The 25,657-nt window shown below is 43.1% G+C and overlaps 1 protein-coding gene and 2 long non-coding RNA genes across 3 annotated transcripts; 1 reads left to right on the top strand and 2 right to left on the bottom strand.

Moving 5' to 3' along the window:
• Window positions 1-5,576: 5,576 nt before the first annotated feature.
• LOC101776650 lies at window positions 5,577-8,141 on the bottom strand. Its single transcript, XR_214509.3, has 3 exons — window positions 8,017-8,141; window positions 6,040-7,396; window positions 5,577-5,970 (listed from the first exon to the last, which is right to left on the bottom strand). It is a non-coding gene; the product is annotated as an uncharacterized LOC101776650 (long non-coding RNA).
• A 10,355-nt stretch (window positions 8,142-18,496) lies between these two features.
• Window positions 18,497-19,509, bottom strand: LOC111255937. The gene is made up of 2 exons (XR_002676102.1): window positions 19,001-19,509; window positions 18,497-18,905 (listed from the first exon to the last, which is right to left on the bottom strand). It is a non-coding gene; the product is annotated as an uncharacterized LOC111255937 (long non-coding RNA).
• An 890-nt stretch (window positions 19,510-20,399) lies between these two features.
• Window positions 20,400-24,567, top strand: LOC101776247 (vacuolar protein sorting-associated protein 20 homolog 2). The gene is made up of 6 exons (XM_004952926.2): window positions 20,400-20,662; window positions 22,271-22,423; window positions 22,587-22,739; window positions 23,327-23,410; window positions 23,918-24,089; window positions 24,188-24,567. Exons 1-6 carry the CDS (start codon window positions 20,561-20,563, stop codon window positions 24,211-24,213), a joined length of 690 nt encoding a protein of 229 aa, XP_004952983.1. The 5' UTR covers window positions 20,400-20,560; the 3' UTR covers window positions 24,214-24,567.
• The last annotated feature ends 1,090 nt before the right edge of the window (window positions 24,568-25,657 follow it).

Here is a 25,657-nt window from a genome sequence, read left to right as displayed (position 1 = left end):
GAGTAGGTGTAGTATGCTTTTGCAAGTTTTGGATAACTCTATCAACTTGTTCCTGATTAGGCTGAAGGTAAACAAAACAATAATTAAAAACTAGTAGGGATTTAGTAAATGAAAAAATAAAAAACTTCAGAAACAGAATATAAATTGGACCTTGTGTGAATTGAAATTTGATGAAGATGGTAGAATATTTTATTTGATTGGAGCAATAGCTTCATTGGATGATTTCAAGGAAGATATTGGGACAATAGGAGAATTCTGAAAAACAAAAAACAAGGGTATTTAGAAAAATGATATGTAAATACTATTTGTTGAAAATAATAACATGTGAATAATGTACTTATTTGATATCAGAATAAGGATTAAATTCCTTAGATTGAGTAAGAGGTAGATCATGTTCATAATCAAAATCATCAAGAGAGCTATGAGCTGTAATTTGTAAATAAGGTAGAAAATTGTATTAGCTATGAATATACCTTAACAGTGATTAAGAGAATATGCAACATATAAAAAAATAGGAGAAGAAGTGAACACCTGTAGTATTGTCAAAATCCATATGATTTTTCTATGACAATCAGTTTGAGTTATTTGGATCACTATTTTTAGGAGATGAAACTTGGGGGGAAGCAGCAGCAGATTCATGAGGATATTGAGTAACAAGTTTGAGAATTTCCAAAACTATATTCTTCATTCTAGATTTAGTACTTGAAGCATATTGCAGGAGCTTCGTGAAAGTATGAAATATATGCTCAGGAAGAGAAGAAATTGATGTGACATCCAAATTGACTCGCAATGCTAAACTGAAGGTATGCTTTTTAATGGCTTTGCAAATTGAGGTCTTTAAATCAGTTGGAAGCTTACATTCAAAAACTGAATCAATCTTGTCCAAGAATTCAAAATCATAAGAATTGGGAAGATGAAGACTAGGCAGACCATAAGAAATTAGTCATAAATAGACAAAATAAATTTGACTTTGCAGGAACAATCTAGGGACAGGAGGTTGCAAACTTTTGCATAACAGGTTTCAGAAAAGTCCAGAATTGGCCTAAAACCATAAACACCTCGAGATTTGATGTCAAAATTAGAATAAGTTTGTATCATATTGCCTTTCCAAACACTAATCCTAGACAAAGTATCCTCAACATGTCGGGAACCAAAATCAACATGATCGAGATACATTACCTGGAATAACAAGAAAGAAAAATAGTAGATAAATATTGATTTCTCTCACTAAATACTGATATAGAATAGGAAGTTGCAGAGGAAAGAAATACTTACACCTAGGTTATAGAGACATCCACCAAGTGTTCCTAGTTCTTTACCAGCTTTAGTTTTTCCCTTGTTGAATATTTTAATGTGCTTAAGCAACCAACTTAAAATATATCCACACCAATCAAAATCTTTGCAGTTGGTAATATCATCAAAAATACCAAAATGTTTATGAGTTGGTGTCAAAGAAGCATTGGAACATAGAAAGGAATTCAAAGAAATCAGAATGAAACAAATAAAATGTATCCTCATCAGACATAACTTCTTCTTTACTCTAAAGTTTCTTGATAAAAAATTCAACACTTGGGATAGATTCCTTGTTAAACTTCTTCAAAATAATTGACTTGCCATTACGTATATCAGTTGGAAAAGGTCTCCCGCCGAGTGGTATTCCAAGAACATTATGCACAGACTCTTTACTGAGAGAAATAATTTTACCATCAACAACAATATCACCAGTTTTATAATCAACAAGTCTTGCTACCCACTTAGAAAAGTTGTTAGGAACAAAGCACTTGTCGAATAGCAAAAGAGAGCCAAATTCATAATTTTCAATAACCTTCCTCTCTGATTAGATGTCAAATTCTTAATGACCTTATCAAAATCAGTAACTGAGAATCGAGTGAAAGTAAATTTTGGCTTCTTAACAGACTTTTTCTTGATAAGCTACAATGATGTATAATTAACTAAATTAGGTGTTGGAGGTGCCGAATAGTATAAGGGACATGTAAGATAATAAATAAGCCAAATGATACATACCTGTTAGTCAATCTATTCTTCATTTTGCTTTTCAACATCTTAAATTTCTTGTACTGAAGTTAAAAAAAAGTCATGATATTGAAATAAATATAAAAATTGAAGCAGAAAATAAAAACGCTCAAAGGCTTACATCAGCTATGACTTCCTGGTATAGGTGGATGTTAAAGTCATTTTGTTTATCACTTGAAGTAGTATCCTAAAAAAAATATCATGTGTAAAATTTAAAAGAAAAATTTATATAATAATAAGACTTAAATATACAGATCAGCTTACTAAATTAAATGCAGGAAATACAGGGAAACAATGCAATCCACAATGTGACAAATAGAAATAGAATAATATCATGCAATAAGTGATTAGAAAAGAAAGAACTAACTAGTGAAGCAAAAAAACACAAAACAAATCTTACATGATTCATTATCAGTATCATCAGCGCCGCTGGATATCTCAATATATTCTGCTTCAGATAAGTTTTCATGAAAATTATGGGTATGAACATCTTCATCAGATTCATTGTAGATAAAATCATCTATACCTCTACGCCTCTTACGGGCCATCTGTTTAACACAAGATAATGACACAGGAAATCAGATAAACATAAACATTGGCTACAATTTGATGAACAACAATGTTAACTAAGATGTCAATTCAGAAGGGAAATAATGACTATCATAACACTTTGATTACTTATGATTCATGCTCAGGATAGACATTCAGCATGACAATGGATTAGAAACAAAAATTCAACATCCATGTAACTAAATCATATAGAAACATATGACTACAAACACAAACCCTACAATGATACAGCATTGCAACATAGCAATTGAATATAGTAGGGAATAATGATTGGCATAACAACTAAATTTAAATTAAAACTTAATGAGACAATACAATATGCAGGACAATGTATTTCGAACGAAGCAAAATCACCAGCTCTTCCAAATTCACCCATCAAACAAAGCAGCAGTGGAACAAAATTAGAGGAGCACTTAGATGAATCAAAGAGAAATGGAGGCAACTCAACTCAGTTCAGGACCTCGCATGGAGAGCAGGAAACAGAGGGGGAAAACGAAATCAAACTAAACAAATGAGCAAACCAATCGTTGAAACAAACTCTTGCTTGAAACAAGCAACAGAGGAGCAAATTAGAGGAGCGGATAGCAAATCAGAGAAAGGTGGACGAATCAACTGACCTAGGAACCTCGCCTGGAGAGCAAAAAACAGGGAGGAAAAAAAAGGAAATCCAACTAATAGTAACACCCGGGTGTTAATTATAGGGTTAAAGCACTTCATTAAGCATAATGAGCATCATGGCATTGCATCAGTTTCAAATGATTGTTAATAAAATGGGGCTTTTTAATTTTCGTGGGGTTGTTCCCTAACTGGTGTCAGTGGCTCTGTTGGTTTTCCAACTTACGGGCCTGCATGTCACCCTCTTTGCTCCTCTCTACCTTTTTCCTCGAATCCCTCTGTTTCGGACCGCCGATCACTTACTCGATGAATCAAAGGGGGAAGGGGCTAATCGCCTCACCTTAGGGTCTGCTGGAGAGCGCAGCGGCAGGATCAGTGGTGGAATGAAAAGAATTCAAGCAAGCACACAACGCAAGGATAGAAAAAGGTGCAGTAAAAAAAGAAGCAGGAGAGGCTGTCATATGGGACCATGATGTCAGCGAGTCAAAGAAAACAAAGCAAACCGAGCAGAGCAGTCAGCAGATCAGATGGACACCGAAGAAAACAGGCAGGATCAGACAGCGCAAAAAAAAAAAGGCGATGAAGTCGCCAGAAACATCCGGATAAATGTATAGCTTTTCCCCTAATTAAACATGCATGATTACTGTACTAGTTACATAGATAATGGCTAATTGGTGGTTAGAGTCCATTAATCCTGATTAACCTATGTTTAGGCCATTAGCATGCCTATATTTAAACTTTAGCTTCCCTATTTTAACCCATCCAAACGTTAGGCGTCAATAATGCTACACTAATTTGTTATGTTTGCAATGTAAGTTCTGCATGAAACAGCTTACTCCTACCGATTAGTGTGATTGGTTTTAGCTAGGATTGCATGCTCAGCGTGGTGCCACGCATGTCATGTAAATAGAAAATTAAACAAGAGCATGGCTAGCTAATAACCAAACGTCCAAATGGATGGAGTCGGTGGTTGGATTTGTGAGATGGGCCTCAGTGCATCCCGTAGTCCGTACAATATCACTCGATGGTCACATGGTACGCTGGAATGGACAGTGAAGAGGACAGCAGGCAGGGACAAAACGAGCGAAACGTAGCCAATTTGATAGCACCGCTTCTCCTCTTCGGGAAAATACTAAATTGAAGTGGTTGCCAACTACCAAATCATGGAGTAGCAGAGAGGTAGCTCCAGGCGGCTCAACCAGAGATGACGGAGAAAAAAGAGGTGTGTGTGTGCAGTGCAGGCCGTTTGTGGATGCCGCCGGCAGGGATGGTATAAGCAGGCGCGCGCCTTCTTCTTCGAAGGTGTTAAATTATCATATCGAATGTTTATATACTAATTAAAAGTATTAAACATAGATTAATTATAAAACTAACTGCACAGGTGGAGGTCAATTCACGAGATGAATCTATTAAGTCTAATTAGTTCATAATTTGACAATATGATGCTACAGTAAATATGTGCTAATCATAAATTAATTAAGCTTAATATATTCGTCTTGCGAATTAGCCTATGCAATTAATTTTATAATTAACTCATATTTAGTCCTAATAAGGGGGTATTTGGGAGATAGGGGCTAAACTTTAGCCCTGTCACATCAGATATTCGGATGCTAATTAGGAGAACTAAACATGAGCTAATTATAAAACTAATAGCAGAACCCCTAAGCTAAATCACGAGACGAATCTATTAAACCTAATTAATCCATCATTAGCAAATGGTTACTGTAGCACCACATTGTCAAATTATGGACTAATTAGGCTTAATAGATTCGTCTCGCGATTTAGCCTAGGGGTTGTGCAATTAGTTTTATAATTAGCCTACGTTTACTACTCCTAATTAGTGCCCAAACATCCGATATGACACGGACTAAACTTTAGCTCCAGGATCCAAACACCCCCTAAGTATCTAAACATTCGATGTGACTGGACTAAACGTTAGCGGAACAAACACCCCTTACGTCGTTACCGTCTTGATGGTGATGATTCGGATGCCTGGCGTGCCACGCTGGCTCCTTCTCCACGCCGGATGCGTGGCCCAGTCAAAATGGCGGGAAGACAGGGATCTTTCCCTCCTGAACCGGATAAATGGCGCCAAACTCTTCACCTGTGCGTGCGTACGGAGGGTCCTCTTGCTTTTGGATCATCGTGATGCCTTGCTCACCAAAGTAGCTAGCTTCTTAAGTGTTAGCCTTTGGCCTATGTTTTGGCCTCATGTTAAGTGCAATGCGAGTCATGGCAATTTGTATGGATGCCAGATTTATGATGGATGACAAAGTAATGCAAGTGCTTTTGTTGTGCCAAACGGACTGAAACATAGATGACAAATTATCAACAAATATAAGTAGATGGATGACATGTTCAAAGGCACACATATTTATAAATCATAACCAGCCACCAGATGTTTTCCAAAAATCATACGTAACCAGCAAATTAACCATCCATACATGTTCAACAGCTAATGTTGTTTTGCCATAGCATTCAAATATTCACAAACAAAAGGTAATCAAGCTGCTACATGTGCTGCCTAGATAACAGGCTTGTACAAAAAGCATCCTAGTTTCTGATTCCTCGGCTACTTCAGTAGTTGTTCCCAAATATCAGGTGTGCCATTCTCGACATATTGTTGCTGCTACCAGTCTGAACTGGAGCCCCTCTTGCCGTGCTTCTTCTTCCAGGCTGAGTTGGTTCCCTCCTTGCCCTGTTGTTTCTTCCAAGTTGAGTAGTGCTACTCTCCTGTGTGCCGACTCCACCCTACAAGTAACAATTTGGTTAGTCCAAGTACTGGTGAGAATACAAGTGATGTAGATATTTCAAACTTACCCCTGGATTTGATGTGCCTGCAACCGATGTCAGCTCCTCACTTCTCTTCCTTTTCCTAGCATCTCTCTTGATGTAGGAATTCTTCTTTTTGCCTGCTTCTGGATTTCTTTGACAAGTCCTTGAATTGTGTGTAGTTTTCTGACACATCCTACACCTCATCTTGATTCCCACCTTACTTAACTTTGTTCCCTTAGGTGCTTCTCCTGGCTCCCTTGTTCTTTGTGTCTTGGGCCTCCCTGGCATCCTAATATAAGCAGGAGGAAGTGGCCTTGGCATGTTAGAAATTGGCCAATTGTGTTGCCCTTCAACTGGATGCAAACAATGTTGATAGGTTTTCTTGTACTCTAATATTGAGAAACATGGTGCTATGAAATCATCCAAGTGCTTGGATGCCTTTGTATATTGCACTGATAGCATGACAACATGGCAAACTTGAGAGTTGCCAATACCTGCAGCTACATGCTTTCTGCTCCAAATTGACAGTATACCTCCACTTGTTATTCTCAGTCAGTTCAAACCCATCTTGTCCATTCCATATAACACTTGACAGTTGCTGGATCTCACAATGTTGAGCTTCAACTTTCTGAATATGTTTGGGATATTGTTCCCTGCCACCTATTTGTCTTGTCCCTGTTCTCTTGGATTCTGACCATAACCTTGCATCTTATAGCCTCATGCATAAAAATGATTGGCTTGAACCTAGAATCCATAAGAGTAGTCATCACTTGAATCATAGTAGGGACTAGCTACATCTTGTAAGTCATCTACTTCAGCTAATAGAGTAGGTACCCATTTGCATTTTCCCCTTCTATTTGGCTTCCATGGACTCCTAGCTTATCTGCCCTTATGTTTCTCTTTATGTCCTTGGCAAATTTCTTAAGCTGTTCTGCTTCATCATCATCTGCAGAGCTGTTGTCCTCTACAAGCTGCTCATAATCTTCATCTGAAGTAGTGTCAGTATCTTCACATTCTGTTCTGCTATCAGGTTCACCTTGAGGTACATCTCTGTTTGAACTCCCTGGCTGTGACGGTGATCTGTAGGATCCCTCATTATCACCTTCCTCCATAGAAATATCCTCTACATAAATATCTGCTACTCCACCAGTGTTGATGTGATCACGCATCATTTGGCAGGATGCATCATCAGCCAATAGGATAAGCCCATTGACCAACTCCTTCCCCGGACGCAACCAATGCAAATGCAGTGCATCAGAGGAAGACATATGATCACCAAGATGCCCAATGATCTCAGGAAGAGAAAGCTTGTCCATTTCAATATACGACATTGCGCTACGGCCTCTCACATACTGTGATTTTCCTGGAGAGAGGATGAATTCCCCTCGAAAGTGGAATCTGACTGCAAGGAACTCCAAATTATCCATCCAGACAGCAAAACACACATCATCAATCACAAAAATCCTAACTTTATAGACTCCTACAACATAAACTGTATATCTAAGCCAAAACTAAGTAGTCAAATAATAAGATTGAGCGAATCAAATTTTGTTGGCAGTAACATTCAGCTACATCTAATGGAACGATCAAGTTTAATAATAAATTGCACAGAACCTGCAATCATATTCACAAAAAAAAAACAAAAACCCCAATTTGAATGAACCTGTAACTTGGCAATTATTTGGAATTTTGGACTGACAGCCGGATGGGGTCGGCCATCAGCAGCCATGCACGACGGCGTACTGAAGCACGCCGCAAGTGGAGGAACCGCCGAGGCGGAAGCAAGCTACAGGGCGGGATGGAAGAGGAAGGCTGAAAACAGCCGCGGTTGATAGACGGGTGTGGCGCGCAGCAGCATGAGGCACAAGATCGGCATCTTTGTCGAATAATATCTCAAATTGCTCGAATCAATCACCGATTGCACAAGACCCACAAGAAAACCCCAATCCAAGAACCTACCCCGTTCGAATCTAGCACCAGATTAGGGGAAAAAAGCTAGGGGTTTGGGTTGCGAAGACTCACCTCGACTTCCTGTATCAATCTTTGCAACCAGACCTCCTTGCGATCATGGATTCCCCGTTCGCTTTGCCGGAGGGAGAGACGAGCGGAGGGAGCGAGGAGGAGCAGAGATGTATGAAGTCTCGTCCCTTCCTCTCCAAGAATGTAGAAGAGGCCCAATACACCTCTTACAAGTGGGCCAGGCATCCAGCGTGGAGCAGGAACTAGCGTGGCGCGCCACGACGGCAAAACCGGCCTGCAAAACAGCCATAGGGGGTTAATTAACCGGTTTCAACTATTTCAGTGTGCACTGAGGGGGTTAAGTAGTCTACCATTGATACGTTAGGGGTTATCTAGATTTTTTTCATTTTTGCAACATGCCTGGTCAGCGACACCAAGTAAACTGAAGCACTATTTGTAACACATGACGGGACTACAGAAGAACGGATTTTAGGCATCCGTATGACTTCACAAATGAATCGTATTACGGCAAGTTCTTCTAAATATGTTTCTGAGCATGGTCCAACCGTGGAGCGAACGGGTGGCGATCCATGAAACGTGCTGAGAAGGACAACCAGTTTATGAAGAACAACAAAACTCGAGCACTACTCCAATCATCTCAAATAAATACAAACTTTGTCTGGTGTCAGGTATACAAACGTTCAAGCCTGGTCACGACAGCTTGTTCCTAGACTTGCTTGCAGTCTTCCTCAAGAAATGCGACCAATCTTCTCAGTTCTCACTACTACCAACTTGCGGCGTGTTCGCTTCAGCTTATTCAGCCGGCTTATCAGCCACCAAACAGTATTTTCCTCTCACAATAAATCAGCCATTTCAGCTTTTCAGCCAGCTTATAAGCTGAAGCGAACAGGCTGTTGCATCTCGAAGGTATTCAAACCGAAAGCAGTCTAACTTCTAATCTGATTCTAAAGTTCATCATCCAAATTCTTCAAATATTTCTTTTACATGTTCATCAGAGGAAAAACCTCTGTGACCGCGAGCAGTGGCACATAGCACGATAGCACCGGCCTCCAGCAGTAGCTGCTCTGTTTCTACGTAACGCCATGCTGAATCGAACATGGGGGCATGACCAAAGGCGCCGTGCGAATCGCAGCATATCACATGACTCCCATTGAGTCCAGGAGATAGAATCATAGCACTACTCCACATTTCTAAACTGAGCATTCTTCTAATTTGAGAAAAAGAAATCACGACTGATGAGAAACAATACAAATTGTGACTGGCTCCTATTGGCTGGTGTTGCTCTGGATGGGCGCTGCCGCGCTGGGCGGATGGCCATGGCCCATGGATGCGATGGAATGGAGGAGAGGACAATTCCGAGGGTGTTTGGTACGAGGTGCTAAACTTTAGTAGGATCACATCGGATGTTCGGATGTTAATTAAGAGGACTGAACATGAGCTAATTACAAAACTAATTGCACAGGTGGAGTCTAATTCGCGAGACGAATAAGTCTAATGAATCCATCATTAGCAAATGGTTACTGTAGCACCACATTGTCAAATCGTGGACTAATTAGGCTTAATAGATTCGTCTCACGAATTAGACTCCACCTGTGCAATTAGTTTTGTAATTAGACTATGTTTAATATTCCTAATTAGTATCCAAACATCCGATATGATGGACACTAAATTTTAGCAGGTGTATCTAAACACCCCGTAGACAAGTCTCAGGCTTCCGGCAAATCTCTATAAAATTCTTCACTAAGTTTTGTGTGATTACAAAGATCTAATTGGTCAGCAATGTTGACCACGTCTATAATTCCAGGAATGAGATAATGAAATCCTCCTGCCCAAGTGCAGTTGGGCTAATCTGAAGTCTGAACCATATGTCCATATGCTTGCTTGAGTCCAATCAAGCAGCTAGCCTGCCTATCAGTTCGCACTGAAGGAAAGCCAGGGAAAAGTATTGCTGGTCCAGTAATCCAGTTCCTAGTGACCAGTCTATTTTCAGGAAAGCAAGGGAAACTATACAGGTCCAGTTCGCATTTCACTTTCAAAGCCACTGTTGAGCTACTATTCCAAGATTAACACAATTAAAGCACCAATCACGAGCTAAACACTGCCTAGAAGCCTCGCGCTGTATACACGTTCTACTAGTACATACCAAATGGCCGTCATCATTGCACTATTTACCGTCACAGGGTTCCAGTAATTATTTTCTGTGGGCACTATTGACCACCTCAATACTTTCTGGGGGTGAGTAAAAGCAAGATGGAACGACCCCTTGCTGTAGCACAAAGGCTCTCCAGCTCGCGGTCTAGGACATGCACATGCCGACATGCGTAGTAGCATTGCAGGATGATATGAATAGATTCCTCAGGCAACATAAAAACTACTATGTGGTAGTGGACCAGTGGGCAGCCGCACACCTTTTTTTTTACTCTGTTATCATGGTTATAATCATCTGTTTCCTACCAGAGCATGGCATAATTGCCTGCAAAACTAATCATGTAACAAGTTCTTTTTCTAGACCAGCCTGTGTACAAAGTACAAACTACCACTGATAGGCCATGTTTAGTTACTCCCAACTCCCAACTTTGACACTATGCAAAAAGAAGATTCCCCATCACATCAAACTTGCGGTACATGCATGGAGTACTAAATGTAGATGAAATTAAAAACTAATTGCACAGTTTTGTTGTATTTTGCGAGACGAATCTTTTGAGCCTAATTAGTCAATATTTGGACAATAATTCACAAATACAAACGAAACGCTACAGTGTGCTACAGTGCTGTAACAGTAATTTGGCACCTCCCAAATTCCCCAACTAAACAAGGCCATAGTGTTAGATAAAGATCAACAGCAGAACCAAAGCAGAATTACGGATTGTCCACATCTACATGTATGCAAGATTATCGTACCGAGAAGTGTCACAGACACAATCCGACAACTAGTACCAGCAATCCTACAAAGTGCACGGTCTCCACTAGAAAAGAAAAACAATAACAAGGTAACCAAAAGGGATGTGCTGGAACTGGTCAACAGTTCAGACCTCATAAACCGGCTAGAGGTAACTCACCTGTCAAAATAACCAGAAAACCAGTGCAAGCTTCTGCTAGTTAAAATATCCTCCTCTGGTTATCAGATCAATGCATATAGCAAGGATTAAAAAAAATCTCTGAAAACAGCTAGTAGTGCTACATCTTGAATTTTCCTAAAAAAACCGCCGCTGATTTACTGATGTTATTGCAGCGTATGGCTATGAATTTCACAAGTACTCTCTCCGTTCTCTCCGTTCCAAAATGTAGGTCGTTTTGACTTTTCTTGATACATAGATATTACTATACACCTGGATTATGTCTAGATACATAGATTTTATCTATGTATCTAGAAACGCTAAAATAACCTACATTTTGGAACGGACAGAGTACATTTTTATTTTTACCTTCTTACGTAGCTAATAATATCAGAAAACAGAAAGTACAATAATATACATGAAGAGCTAACATGTGATCACAAAGTCACAGGCTAACTTCCACAGCTGCATCGAACAAAAAGCATCCACTGACATCAAACCTGTCCTCCCAGTTTGGATCACTTGAAGTTGCTCCAGTCTTTTGCTTTACCCAAGATATTTTAGCATGTGACATGTCTCCTTTCACATCTTTCAAGTCCTTTGAAAATACAATTTTACAGAGATGTTAAAGCAAAATTTAACCTAGTTAAAGGGGTGTTTGGATCTTTAGTCCGGACTAAAATTCATTTCACATCAAATATTTAGAGGCTAATTAGGAGGATTAAACATGAGCTAATTATAAAACTAATTACATAGATGGAGGCTAATTCACAAGACGAATCTATTAAGCCTAATTGATCCATCATTTGCACTTTGCACTTTGGGCTCAGCTTTCGGTAAAGTAGCACATGCATGGTACACCTTCTTCTTCTCTGGCCAAAGGCACAAAGCACTGGCGCACCGCTCTATCCCATCCGGTGCTTTTGACGACTTTTTACTGTTCCGACCGGCCCCATCCCCGTCCCCTCTCTCTTCAAAATGCTTTGCTACCAAATCTTTGGCCACCCTATCTGTGCGTCTATCTCTCGTACAGAAAGTGGGGGCCATCCGTCGGTGACCTAGGGTGAGGGAAGAGGAGGTCCGAGACTAGCCGGACGCAGGCATGGCAGCTTTATTCCTTTTTAATTGGGAAGGGAGGGAGTAGAACAAAGCTCTCACCGCCAGACCACCCCACTCATCGGCTCGTCCTCGTCTTCTCCTCCCACCCGACCACCCGATCCCCTTCCTCCTCCCACCCCCCTCCGATCCCCCAAGCGGCGACTGCGGCGCAACCTAGCCATGTCCGGCAACAGTGTCGCCGACCTGGTCGCCAAGCTCCTCCCCAGCGTGCCCTCGGCCAACATCTTCAACAAGGGAAGCGAGCTGCCGCCCTGGCTTCGCGATGCTAAGGAGGACCTCCTCTACCTGGTCGACGCCGCCACTGCCGCCGCACACGGCTTCCACGAGGCTACCAAGACTTACTGGGTCAAGTTTGTCTCCGCCGATGCCCTCCGTCATGCCCTCACCGCCTCTTCTTCGCAATGCCAATAGGATCTCCGCCAACTTCCTCTGAGGGTGTACGTCATGCCCACCGCATCGCTCCATGATGCCCACTTGGTCTCCAACATGGTCTTGGGTGTCGAGCCACTGCCGGTGCAAGTGAGGTGCATTAGCGTCCACAACGCCAACGACCTCGACAACAAGGTTTCTACATACAACATTGCCCGTGGCCTTCTCCAAGACATCAAACGCACAAGGGGCACGGTGGAGAGTGAGGCGTCTCGTCTGGCTGCTTTGGCCAACCCCAAGGTCAAGGACGCTGAGAAGATGATGGACCTATACCATGAGGTCAAGCCAGCTTACGAGGCAATGCCGGAGGCGGAGAAGGGCCCGTCAGAGGAACAGATCAAGATGATGGCTGCTTTGAGCCGTCTATCCATCGCCCAAGAAGTCGCACGTGTGATTCAAGATGCAGCCGCCACCATGGCATCACTCAACAAATCCCTAACCAAGAGTGTGGAAGAACTCGAGGTGGAGATGAGGCACCCCACCTTCATGGGGTGTGGTCCTCCTCTTGAAGAGTAGTGCACTGTGCGATCCTTCCATCTAGTTGGTGTCTCGATCCTTTTGGTTTATCGGGTTTGGGTCATCGGGTGAGAGATGAGTGCAGGGAGAAGCGTCTGTAATTTTGACTAGTGGAGCGAGTGAAGGTATACCTGTGAGCTGCTAATCGACTAAGATTGTTGCAGTCAACTTACTTTGTGAACTTGTGTTTGTGATTGGAAGCTTTGTTCTTCTCTTTTTATAATATCATGCAGATTAGCTCTGGAGGACTTGTTTGTGTTTGTGTTTGTGTTTGTGTTTGTGAACTTGTTTCAGATTGGAGGACTTTATGTGGCTATAGATCTCTGGGGTTTTATGTTTGTGAAATCTCTATTTATAGCAAAACTAAAAAAAGAAGATGACATGATTATCTATTGTCATATACTCATATTACTACCACATATCTATTTAACATTTCACTAAATGCTTAGATTTTGTTTAAAAAGAAGGTACAAGGTGCATAGATCAAGAGTTTGAGTTTTTTTTTTGGTTGAGTAGGCAGCCTTTCTGTTGATTGCTTCATTTTACTGTCCATGATATTGGGACCACTGATTGTGGCTGCTATCATCTACATGGTACAGGTAATTTCTCTTGTTCTATTGTTTAAATATTAATTAATTAACTATTATGTGTACAACACATGTTTTTCCTTTGTTCTATTTTCGTATGTTGTTTTCCTAAGGTCCACAGAATCAAAATCACATATAAAATGCATCAACTGATTCCTTCAATCTTTTTTGTATTGTTTCAGATTGGAGGACTTTAGGTGGCTATATATCTTTCGGGTTTTATTTTTGTATTTGTTAGGAATAGCACTTGTATTCATAACAGGGGCTCTAGGCCCATATATATATATATAGGTACAAGAAGGGGAAAATATACAGAAAACCCCCTAATAGAAAAGGTAAACACCAACAGTACATATACATCTAACACCCTCACCCAAACTCATGGTGGGTCAAGAACACTGAGTTTGGAGAGGAAAAATCTATGCTGAATACGTGTCTGTGCCTTGGTAAAGAAATCAGCCAGCTGCAATTCGGAAGGCACATACTGAAGAGCAATAACCCCATCCTGAACCTGTGAACGTGTATAAGAAACATCCACACCAATATGCTTAGTAAGTTCATGCTTCACTGGATCACGAGCAATACTGATAGCTCCTATACCGTCAGACAAAAGAGGAGTCGGCACAGAAACTGAAACACCAAAATCCTCAAGCAACCACCGTAACCAAGTCACATCTGCCGTTACAAACGCCATAGCACGCAACTCAGCCTCAGCACTCGAACGAGAAACTGCTACCTGCTTCTTAGTCTTCCAAGCAATAAGGGAACCACCAAGAAAAACACAATAGGCAGAAAGAGACCGGCGATCAGAAGGATCACTAGCCCATGCAGCATCACAATAAGCCATGAGATGTAAGGAACTAGAGCGAGGAAAGAATAGACGGCGTGAAATAGTCCCACGACGATAATGTAAGACGCGAAGAAGATGACTATAATGAAGATGAGAAGGAGCTGAAACAAACTGACTTAGAATATGCACAGCATGAGATAGTAACACTAAGATAAACAAGACTCCCAACGATATGATGATAACGAGTGGGATCCTCAAGGGGCTCACCATCAGTGGCGCGAAGATGAACATTAAGTTCCATAGGAGTCTCAACAGTCCGATGATCAGTAAGAGAAGCCCGATCAAGAAGATCCTGAATACACTTTTCTTGAGACAGATAGAAGCCTTCGGGCATAGAAGAAACCTCAATCCCAAGAAAGAAACTAAGAGGACCAAGATCAGACATAAGAAACTTCCTACTGAGACGGGCCTTGACAAAGGCAATATACTGAGAATCATCTCTAGTAATGATCATATCATCGACATAAAGGAGGAGAAGAGTCCGATCTCGAGGTGAAGTATGTACAAACAGGGTAGAAAATATACGGTTTGAATATAGTTGGAGGAAGTTCAACATGTGCAGCAGTTTCGTCGTCTGATGCTGCCTTGCGTTTGCGTGTAGTTGAAGGGCAGAAAATATACGGTTTGAATATAGTTGGAGGAAGTTCAAAATCTATTTCCAAAAGCATTTGTGTGGTTTATAAAAGAAAAACAGAGAGTCATTTAATATCTCTTACATATAGTACATATATATCTGACTTCGCCCCTGTGCGTGATCATTGCAGATTGACATCATCCTAATGACGACAAGTCAAACATTAGGGCCTACAATTTTCAAAACATTACGGTACACCCGTCGCGGATCTAGGTAATTCTTTGCAAATTCCTCGAGTCTTGTAAAGCGTCTATATTCCCACAGGTACCGTACACGCCGATATCTGGGCGTCGCTAGACTAAGGGTCATATACTCCACAGCAGTGGCACTCAGCAGAATGTATTTTGCCAGCTCCAATTGACCTGATAATCCAATCACCCCTGTCATCTGGACCGTCTTGAGGTGATGGTGAACGTGTGGATGGATACTACAGTCGGGTGCCTTCGACAAAAAGGGCACCGGATCGCTACTGTTCATCTGCATCACGAAGACACTAGTTACATATATATTCACGGTAAAATATATGAAATGGAAAGGAAGATATATGTAATTTCATGGCGCCACAAACAAAAGTTGCTTATTCTGAAAATCGGTTGCTCAGACTTACACATTATGGACACACAAAAGTGTACTAGTGTCCCTGAATTTGCCGTTGTATTTTGTCTAGTGCGGCGGTGATACTTGATTCAAGGTATATTCATCTATGTGGACCGGCAAATCATAAGATTAGGCGAGAAAAATTTCTACTCATGACTAATACAGGCACATGGACAATTTTTTTTTTGCAAGGACAAACGGCAATTGGAATGAAAACACTCTGGTTACGACATAAAAGTTTTAGGGGGCAAGAAAACTAACAAGAATTGGAAGGAAAAGAAAAGGAATCAAGATAGCGCATGGGCTAGAAATTAACATACTATGAAGTAGATTAAGAACTTACATGCAACACTAAGGCCATGTTTAGTTACTCCCAACTTCCAACTTTGACACTATGCAAAAAGAAGATTCCCCATCACATCAAACTTGCGGTACATGTATGGAGTACTAAATGTAGATGAAATTAAAAAGTAATTGTACAGTTTTGTTGTACTTTACGAGACGAATCTTTTGAGCCTAATTAGTTAATATTTGGACAATAATTCACAAATACAAACGAAACGCTACAGTGTGCTACAGTGCTGTAACAGTAATTTGGCACCTCCCAAATTGGCCAACTAAACAAGGCCTAAATGCTCTAGTTGAGGTGCTGACTCAAGAACTTGAGTCAACCGGAGGACAACAAGTGGGCTCTCAGGATCTCGAAGGATATGACAAAACAGTGTCAGATGCCTCAAGTGAATAAATTCTGTAGGGTTCTTGGCAAATCTCCTTGTCTGGGAAGCAAATGCAAGTGTTAAAAGACAACAATACTAATAAATTGCCTAGCTGGGCATTATTATACTGCTCTGAACAAAGCAAACCTCTGCATCCATGCCAAGTGACAGGAGGAGACGATCAACAGGAGCTAGCCAGCAGGAGAGTTCATCCCAAAAATAGCTGACACCATCGAAGAACCAGGGAATAAAGATGCTTGCTTGTGATAGCTTCAAGCCATGGTTGGTTTTGATTGGTATGGATGAGGTCCCGACGTACTCAAATGTTGTCAGGCTCGTAGCATCTAGATGGATGCTATGCATGCCAATGCAATCTAAACGCAGGTACCGCAGGCAGCGCGCCTGACGGGGCACGACAAGATGGCCAATTAAAGAGCTAGAGATGCTCAACCACTCAAGAGCAGGACAGCTGGCTAAGAAGGGTGTGAGATCCCCTAGGTCGACAACGAATTTCAGCTCCAGCTTCTTCAGCGCTTTGAACCCAAGAAGCCGGCTGCCATCTGACACCGGCGGCAGCTCCAAGCACACGTTGACGAGGAGCAGAGACACGATGCCGGCAGGGGCGGCGAGTTGGTTCGCCGGCAACCTGTACTTGTTTGGGCTGGCAACAATCCGATGCTCGTAATGGAGTGGGCTCAAATCAAGAGCGACATGCCTCGCCTTGGTGGAGGCGGCGAAGTCGAACCACCGATCCAGGTGATGGGCGTGCTCTTTCCCGAGCAGAGGCGATCGCAGCTCAAACCTATCCACCACCAAGCGGCTGTGGTGCTGCAACACCGTGGTGACATGAGCCACAAATCTATCCGTGCCGTAACCGGCAAGCTCGGAGCACGTCCCGTCGAAGCAGAGATTCGAGTGGTATGTCCAACGCTTCCTCCATCGAGATGATAGCACGCTTGTTCGCCCTGCTTCCGTCACGGTGAGCCGCGATATCACTCTGTGTATCAGGTCCTATGCAAAATTTTCACAGATTGTTATAACTGGATGGTTAGATAGTTGATGAAAACTGGATTATGAACCGACCACTAGAGCTGTTTTTCAGCAGTTTTGGTTCCTTCGTACCTCGGGAAGGTCCTCCAATGAGGCCGGTCTGTGCCCTGGCGACGTCAAGGGAGTAGATGCCAATGCCACACGATGACGCTGGAAACCGACGGAAACTAAGACCACCGGCCGTGATCTGGGTTTTAATTTCTACGCTAATTAAGATCCTCTGTGTAGGGTAGTAGTACCTTGAGACGGCGACAAGAACAGGTCTCATGATCAAGCTTGCGGCTGCGGCGCCCATCCATGATCGTCGTCGATCGCACAGCTCCGCTAGCGCTCGGAATTGGATTTATTTTCCTCTTTCTTCCCTAGCTAATTTAAAAAACCTATATAAAAACGACGAGACCGGTCGTGTGGGAATTGAACTTGGATGGCAACCAAAGTTAACTTCCAACTATGTATCTTCTTTTTCCACGGAGAAAGGAAACAAAACCAGCAAACTAGTATGCCAGCCAAAATTTGGCATGTTAGAGTTTGATCTCTAACCGACTCGGTCCAACAATCAAGTCGGATCCTATCTCACGCCCTGATCAGGGATGCACAACTAACTCGTGGTTGTGGTTCCCGTCGCACAACGCCGTAAAAGGAGAGGTGGGGGCCGGGGGCACGCACGCCGAAGTTTGCCGTGCCCTCTCGCCGACCTGACAAAACCCCGTACCCGATCTACTCAGCGCTGCAGCAACGGGAAGCATCGCCGCCACCTGCACCAAGCCACCGCCGCCTACACTCGTCGACGCCGCCGCCGCTGTGGTTCCTCTCACTAGCGTTCTCATGGCGAGCTCTTCGGCTAAGAGCGATGGTAGCCCTCTACGCACTCTCTCTTTCTCTGTCTCTGTCTCTCTCAGTTTGCACTCGATTAAACTCTAGACTTGGTTTTTTTTATCCTAAATTAAGTTGACTAGCAGAAATGCCCGTGCGTTGCTACGGGTCATTACTTACTCTCACATTATTATACGTTTGTTCATAATATGTTACCTTCACTTTACAATATGGTAGCATGTTGCTACTTATGCTCAAGTACTCCATACTCATCGAAAGGTTTGCGATGGAGCCAGGAATCACATCTCCCAACTTGTTTCCAGCCAGGCCAATGACCTTCAGATACAAGTACCGACTTGCCCTCGTGTGTTGGAATCCTCTCCCAGCAGCTTTGAGCACGGTCCCGTAGCTCCCGCACTGGGTAGTGCCTGTCAATGCTGAAATTGGCAGCATTCTTCTGCCACTGCTTGTACAGAACACCGTACCTCTCCTTCCCTTCATTCTTCAGCAGTCCTTGGAAATCAGAATCACCAGCTCGTCGCACACAGGCATTTCCACAAGCACCTGATAAGCATTTATGGAGGAATTAGCAAGCTAACAGCATTCCCACAAACGCAATGGCAACACTGCAGAGACTACACAGTAGAAGAGATAATTACCAGTTCCCTAACTCATTCAGGAGTTCATCATCATCATGCTATTGTCAAGTGCAGTTATTTGGCCCTCCATATAATTTCAGCAGGATAATTTACCATATTCTCCACTGCAAAGATATGCATAGTCATAAGGAACAGCACATCAGAAGTTACTGCTTTCCCTAACCATTCTCCTCTGTTCAGCAGAGGTATGTTCCCCAGGACACTTGTCGTAAATATCACATATAACCTTAAGAGTGTCAGCTAACTTCATGTGTCCACCACACTCCTCGAACTCACATGCTACAGGATTCAATGGATGCCTTCTCTCCACCCTCAAATCAAGCATGTAGTTAACCAGATTGGTGGCTTCATCAAACAACAAGCTTGCAAATAAAAAAATCACTCGGAAGACACTGAAAATCATAGAACAGAATACTTCAATAGGTTGATGTGCCTACAAGCCATAGACTTCAAGTTTATTGGCAGACAAATGGCTAAGGTTTTACCTGCCCTAAAATAGATTAAACAACCATACACTGTTTACAGCAGTTAAAATCTGAACCTTGAATGCTATGGATGTTGAACCATATCAGCAAAACACAAGAGGAATGTTTCCAATTGTTATGAAAACACAATGCGGGTCCGCATTAAATAGAGGGAGAGATCGGCCAGTTGCCAACGCAACCGCCTGGCCGCGAGCAGGTGCAACTCTGCAAGCCCACTTGGTGTCGATGACAGCTGGGCCCACCCGCCACCGCGCCGCACACACCTCCACTGCTCCAGCTTGCGCGCCGCCACCGTGGCATTGGCATCGAGCACCCGGTCTTTTTTTAGTAAACCGAGGAGAAGCATTTTGCGCCCAATCTTAACGGTAGCACGGAGCTATTCTTCCTTCTCCTGCTCAAAATTAACTGCCGAACAGATGAAACCGCGGGAAAGCAGCTCCCCAGCTCTGGCTCGTGCACCGATGCGCTACAGTTGCGGAGCCAGAGCCGGTCCGTGCATCACCACGGTCCACGGTCACGCCGCCTGCTGACCAGAGGTGTTGATGGATGTTGCATGAAATTCTATGCATCAACTGAACGATGACCGTCTTCCCTATCAGATCGGATGGTTGAGATTTTAACAGAGCTTCTAAGGCATGGTGATGACGTCAAGATGGCATGGAGCATTGTCGTCGTGAAATTTCTGCCAGGTTTCGTTACTCGGAGATTTGCTGGATCTTCGTGATGAGGCTGCTGCATAGGCTTTGTTTCCTTTCTTTTTTCTTCGACACGGACGGGGGGGAGGTTTGTTTAGCAGGCCGGTTTTACAACTGTCTGGGCTGACGGCCCGCTCATTTGCCGCATCCAACTTCTGCCATCTCTCTCTCTAAAAAAAGGAAGTTTGCCGGTCCAATGGTTGTGGGTCCCACGGAAGCACGACCCGACCCGCATCCTCTGCCCCGCCGGCACCGAAGCGAACCGCTCAACTGTGATGCCGTGACCGTCTCGTCCCCGTCCAGTCCACCTTTTCCCTCCTCCTCCCCTACTCCGCCGCCGTCACGCCACCTCGCCGCCGGCGCAACCCCGGGCCGCGGAGATGGGGAACATCTTCGTGAAGAAGCCCAAGATCACGGACGTCGACAGGGCCATCCTCACGCTCAAGACGCAGCGCCGCAAGCTTGCCCAGTTCCAGCAGCAGGTCGGTCCGCCTCCCCCCTCTCCCCTCTTCGCCTCCCCTTCCGCCGCGCCGCGCCATGCCCTGCCCTGAGCTACGGGTGGTCCATCGCCCTCGCCTGTATCGAATTCCGGCCGTGCCCCTGTAGCGCCGCGGGATCGTATCAGATTTGGTGTCCGCGTCGCTCGTCGCGCGGGGCGCCCGTGTAGGTGGGATTGGGATCTGGACTTGGATGGAGCCACGTCGATTGGTAAATCGAAGGAACTTGCGCCGAGTTGCTAGTTTGCCAGGGCTCAATTATCGCGTCACCTTGTTTTGTTATGTTGGTTTCTCTGGTGAAATGCCTCGAGGGGAGCAGCTTCGGGCCAAGACTAGGGCCAAAAACTCTAGGGCGTAAACCGGTTATACCGATCACACATCCAGAGTTAGCGAAAAATAAAGCACAAAATCCCAGTTTACATGATAATTCAACTCCATGCTTAGCTATGCAACATAAAAAAAAATAGCACAACATGAGACCGTACGATAGTAAATACCTAATTAGTGAAGATTTAGGTAAATTCAGTTGTGATTTCCTCTTCACTTCGTAACTCTATTAAAGAAGCAATAATGTAGACTCTGGAGTATAGTGCACTAGATGTATCTAGACGATGAATATGATAGCTCCTATCCAATGGGAAAAACAGCCATACAAGTTCTCTAAAAGATCAAGATGCAACAGAATTTTCAAACTAGCATGGGGTGAGATGTGAGACCACATATGGAAGGCGCTAGTCGTTTCACGGATGCTGCTGTCGGATGTGCAACGAGTGGTGATGCGGCTCGGACGTCCCTCTGAAGTAGTTGCAACTATTGCAGAGGATCCGGTTCCGAGTACCAGGTGCCGGTGGATTTGCCAATTTGCTTATGCTAATTTTTTGGCCCTCGGTGAAGTATGGTTGAGACAGGAATCCCACCGGCAGCAGCTGCTCAATGCGAATGAACGGAAGACGGGGGGGAAGGATACGCTTGCATGTGTGGTCTCGATCAATAGTTAGTCAAGTAGGCTACCGCTGGAATGGACTTTGCGGTGGGCCCACTAGCCATTTACAGGCTGAATACATATGGGTATCCCTTGCTACTGGACCTTAAGACTAGGGCTATGGCCCTAGTGGCAGGTCCACCCGTGGATGGGAGTTGTGTCACAGCACTGATCCAGGTTGAGATATCTGCCTGTCTGATCGGGAGTGAAGAAAAATTTTCTGTGTTAACTTTGCTATAGTCCAGGATTCCCGGTGAATGTGAAAACTGCTACGCCAGTTTGTCCAAACAATAGCACATCAATTTCTGGAGCGTGTTCCAAAAATCAGATTTGCTTCTGCTGCTTGTTACTGTGCATTACAGTCATCGGTGTTGGCTTTGTGGAAGTTGCTTGCTAGTACAGTCAGTTTAATCTTGTACTACAACTTGATACAATGAATTTGTTGTAGTCTCTTGATTCTAGCTAAATATGACCTGCGGTGTTGTCGTCAAGTGCTGCTTATTTTGATTATGATCCTCGGTTCCTCACATTTAATCATTTCAACATCACCTCTGCTAAAAGTATAGAAGGTTCTGATGAGTTTGTCTATGTATGTTTTTCTTCCCTTCCAGCTTGAGAAGGTAATCGAAGCAGAAAAGGAAGCTGCACGGCAGTTGGTTCAACAGAAGAAGAGAGACAGAGCTTTGATTGCTCTGAAGAAGAAGAAGGCTCAGGAAGAGCTGTTGAAACAAGTTGACTCATGGCAAATAAATGTTGAACAACAGGTTTGTAGTTCATTCATATAATTGTTTCTAAATATGAATTAAATACTGTCGTGTAGGGCCAGAGTTCCGCATTTCTTGTTGAAATCAATTGGAGTTAATGAGCATTGTGTTTCTTAGTTTGATGTATAATAATCTGACAGACTATTTTCGTTGCTTGCTTTAGCTGGCAGATATTGAACTAGCAAGTAAACAAAAGGCTGTATTTGAAAGCCTGAAGGCTGGAAATGCTGCCCTTAAGTCTATACAGAATGAGATAAACATTGATGATGTCCAAAAGCTGATGGATGACACAGCTGAGGCTAAGGCTTATCAAGATGTAAGTTCAGCTAACTCTAACTGTACGTTTATTTGACCATTTCTATAGGAGTGCTGTGCATTTGGAGTTCATCCTCTGCTAATCGTTTTGGGAGTTATTGTCTTTGCTAAGCAACTTCATTTGCAGTAATTAGAGTTGAATTTTACATATGATTGCAGCTCAGGTCAGATGTTTTGAAGGTCCAATTTTTTATTCATTCATATGCAACTTGTTATACTGTATAGCAATTATGATAGCAACATTCTGAAGTGACATTATGAAGTGCACCCATATCCTGTCTGAATCCACAAGTATTAACCTGATTAAATTTTATATCAGTCGTTAGGTGCAACGTTGATCTTGTGCATATTTTCTGATTTTCATCAAAAGCTAGTTTTGCGCATGGTTAGGTAGTAAATGACTAAATATGATTGGGTCTATATCACATATATGGGTTGTGGTCTATATACAAGTAGTTCTATCTTCTTTCCTTTTTAGTGCCTCATAAAAAGCTTTCTTTGTGTTTAATTGCTGTGATGTTGCCCCAACTGCAAATGAGCGGGTCTATTCATCCTTTTGGTGACTTATCCAATCACGGTTGGTTTCAGGAAATAAATGCTGTTCTAGGCGAGCAGTTATCGGCTGAGGATGAAGAAGCTGTTATGACTGAGTTTGAGAATTTGGAAGCTCAGGTTTGTTCAACGAAGCTCCTAGAGTTCTCATCTGTTGAGAAGGAACCCAAAATTCTGCAACTTAAACAAACAAGACTGAAAATTTAAATTGTATCACTCATGGTCAATGAATCCTCCTCTCTCATATATATAAAGGTTATACAGTCTTTGCTCGTGCTGAGTTAGAAATGGGCCTGTAAAAGAAAGAAGGCCCCCTAGATTGTGTGTAACCACCTAATTCAGAAATCATCACAGAAGTCATTAGGGAGCTTAATCTCTGATCAGTATCTCTCCCATCATTTTCAGCTATTCTGAATTTCTGATTCATTTTTTTTCTATTCACGTGAGCACTTCTTAAAAGGCCCAAAAATGTTTTTACCAGACCACTTTTAATACATGACATTGTCCATGCTCCATCTTGAGCAATCACACAAAAGATTCAAATTCTTTGATAAGATGTATACAGCTTTGTTTCCGTATTGCTTGTTTCAGATCTATCTTCAAATTTTACATTGCCTTCCTTTTCAGCTTGCTGTCGAGTCTTTGCCAGATGCTCCTGTTACTGAAGTACGCCCCGAAGAGAAAATGAAAGCACCAGCTGACACAGAAGCTGCATCTGAGGACATCGATGAGGTTATTGAGCTTCCTGATGTGCCTACGAAAGCGCCAGAGAGACCACAAGCTCCAGAAAAAACGAAAGGTTATTGTCATCCCCAAAATACTTTCATTAGCCAGTTTTCTTTCTATTAGGTACGTCTTTTTTTAATTGTGCATTGATGATATATTTTGTGCCAGCAGTTTTGGAAGAGCCACTACCTGCATAGTGGATGAAGGTGAGATCACTAGGGCACACTCAGTTTGCAGGAGTTGTAACATATCCACCATTTCATTGTACCACCTCATTTTCAGCCATCTCAGAATTTCATTATGTACAGCCTGAAAAATTGTTGTTCTTGACTACCAATTATTGCCCGGTTGGATTTCTCAGTGTCCATTTATAGTCCAATCCAACCGGGTAAACACATTGTTTTCAGTGCATTTATTTGAAGGCAGAAATGCTGAAGTTCTCAAGCACGTGTCTTGTTCCGTTAGGAATATGGTTGTGTTCGTAGTTGTAAAAGACGTGACCTTCCCGGGTACCACTTGTTGCCTGATCCAAATTGTTGCAGCGTGTAAAATATTCTTTCGTGCGTGCGTTCTGGCTCATCATGATCAGAGCTAGTCCATATCGAGTACAGTGAACTGCTGCCCGTATCAGGTGCTTTTTTTTTTTTTGCAGTTCCGTTTGTCGTTGGGTGTCAAAGATACAGCATGCTTCTTGTGTACAATTTCGAAAGCAAACAAAACTGCATGTTGTATTGTATGCACTAGAAATGCATGTCATCAGCACTTGTTTCCTTGGGCTGATAGATCACTTGTTTTCAGCAACGTTGTGACAGAATTTTAGTTGCCTGTATTTTCATACGCTCTAGCGTGGTCCCTTTCTCCGGATGTAGCAGTTCAACCGTGAGTCCGTGACAGATACTTTACTTACTGTAGCGTGCAATTACTAGCGTACATATTGGAAGGCGTCGACGGAAATGCTGAAGGAAAATCGCAGGCCACACGCGCGCCGAGTCCGTACTGTTCCATCCGTCCATGTTAATGCTGATTGGATGCCGATGGGAGCAATCTCTGTTGCAGCGCGCTTGACAGCGCCCACATCACCACTTGCCAACCACGCCGTCCCCGGAGCTCATCACACAAACGGATACGCGACGGTGACGGGAACAGTCTGCTTCCAAGAATCAATACCTGAAAAGGGTACACTACAGATGAGGTCAAATCGTACAGTTATGACCCCAAGTCCCCAAGGAAAGGCTGGTCCATTTGCTACGACGATCTGGCGATTGGCGTCGCGTTTTTCTGCGAGCGCCGAGCGATGGGTATGCATGGAGGTTGCTTTGTCCTGTGTCGGTCCGGTTGGATGCTCGATCTAACCGGGGCAAGTAGCCTAGAATTCCAGCTCGTGGCGATTATAGTGCATGCCATGCCCCCTCTGATCGATCTCCGTCTGATTGGATGGCTGGTGCAATTGGTGGAGCATGTGGCTTTAGCTTTACACATCACCACATTTGTTCCGTTGTCTGGCTCTGCACTGGTTGGTGCGTGCCATTAGGCCATAGCTTTTTTTTCCTGTCCTTTCCTTGTGCGTGTTCTGTTCACTCACCAGACATGCTTCCTTCTCCAACCGGATGGAGCCAACTTGACTTGAGAGGTGTAATAAGG

Source organism: Setaria italica, chromosome I (assembly GCF_000263155.2).
Source record: "Setaria italica strain Yugu1 chromosome I, Setaria_italica_v2.0, whole genome shotgun sequence".
Classification (NCBI taxonomy): Eukaryota; Viridiplantae; Streptophyta; class Magnoliopsida; order Poales; family Poaceae; genus Setaria; species Setaria italica.
The sequence above is the reverse complement of the archived record's forward strand: the minus strand, read 5'-3'. Positions and strand labels throughout refer to the sequence as shown.

What these genes read in the sequence shown, in the direction of transcription:
- LOC101776247 (XM_004952926.2), top strand. Translation starts at nt 20,561, where the DNA reads ATGGGGAACATCTTCGTGAAGAAGCCCAAGATCACGGACGTCGACAGG. An exon ending in AGGCTAAGGCTTATCAAGAT is followed by an intron (nt 22,740 to 23,326) that starts GTAAGTTCAGCT and finishes GGTTGGTTTCAG; the next exon opens with GAAATAAATGCTGTTCTAGG. An exon ending in AGCTCCAGAAAAAACGAAAG is followed by an intron (nt 24,090 to 24,187) that starts GTTATTGTCATC and finishes TTGTGCCAGCAG; the next exon opens with TTTTGGAAGAGCCACTACCT.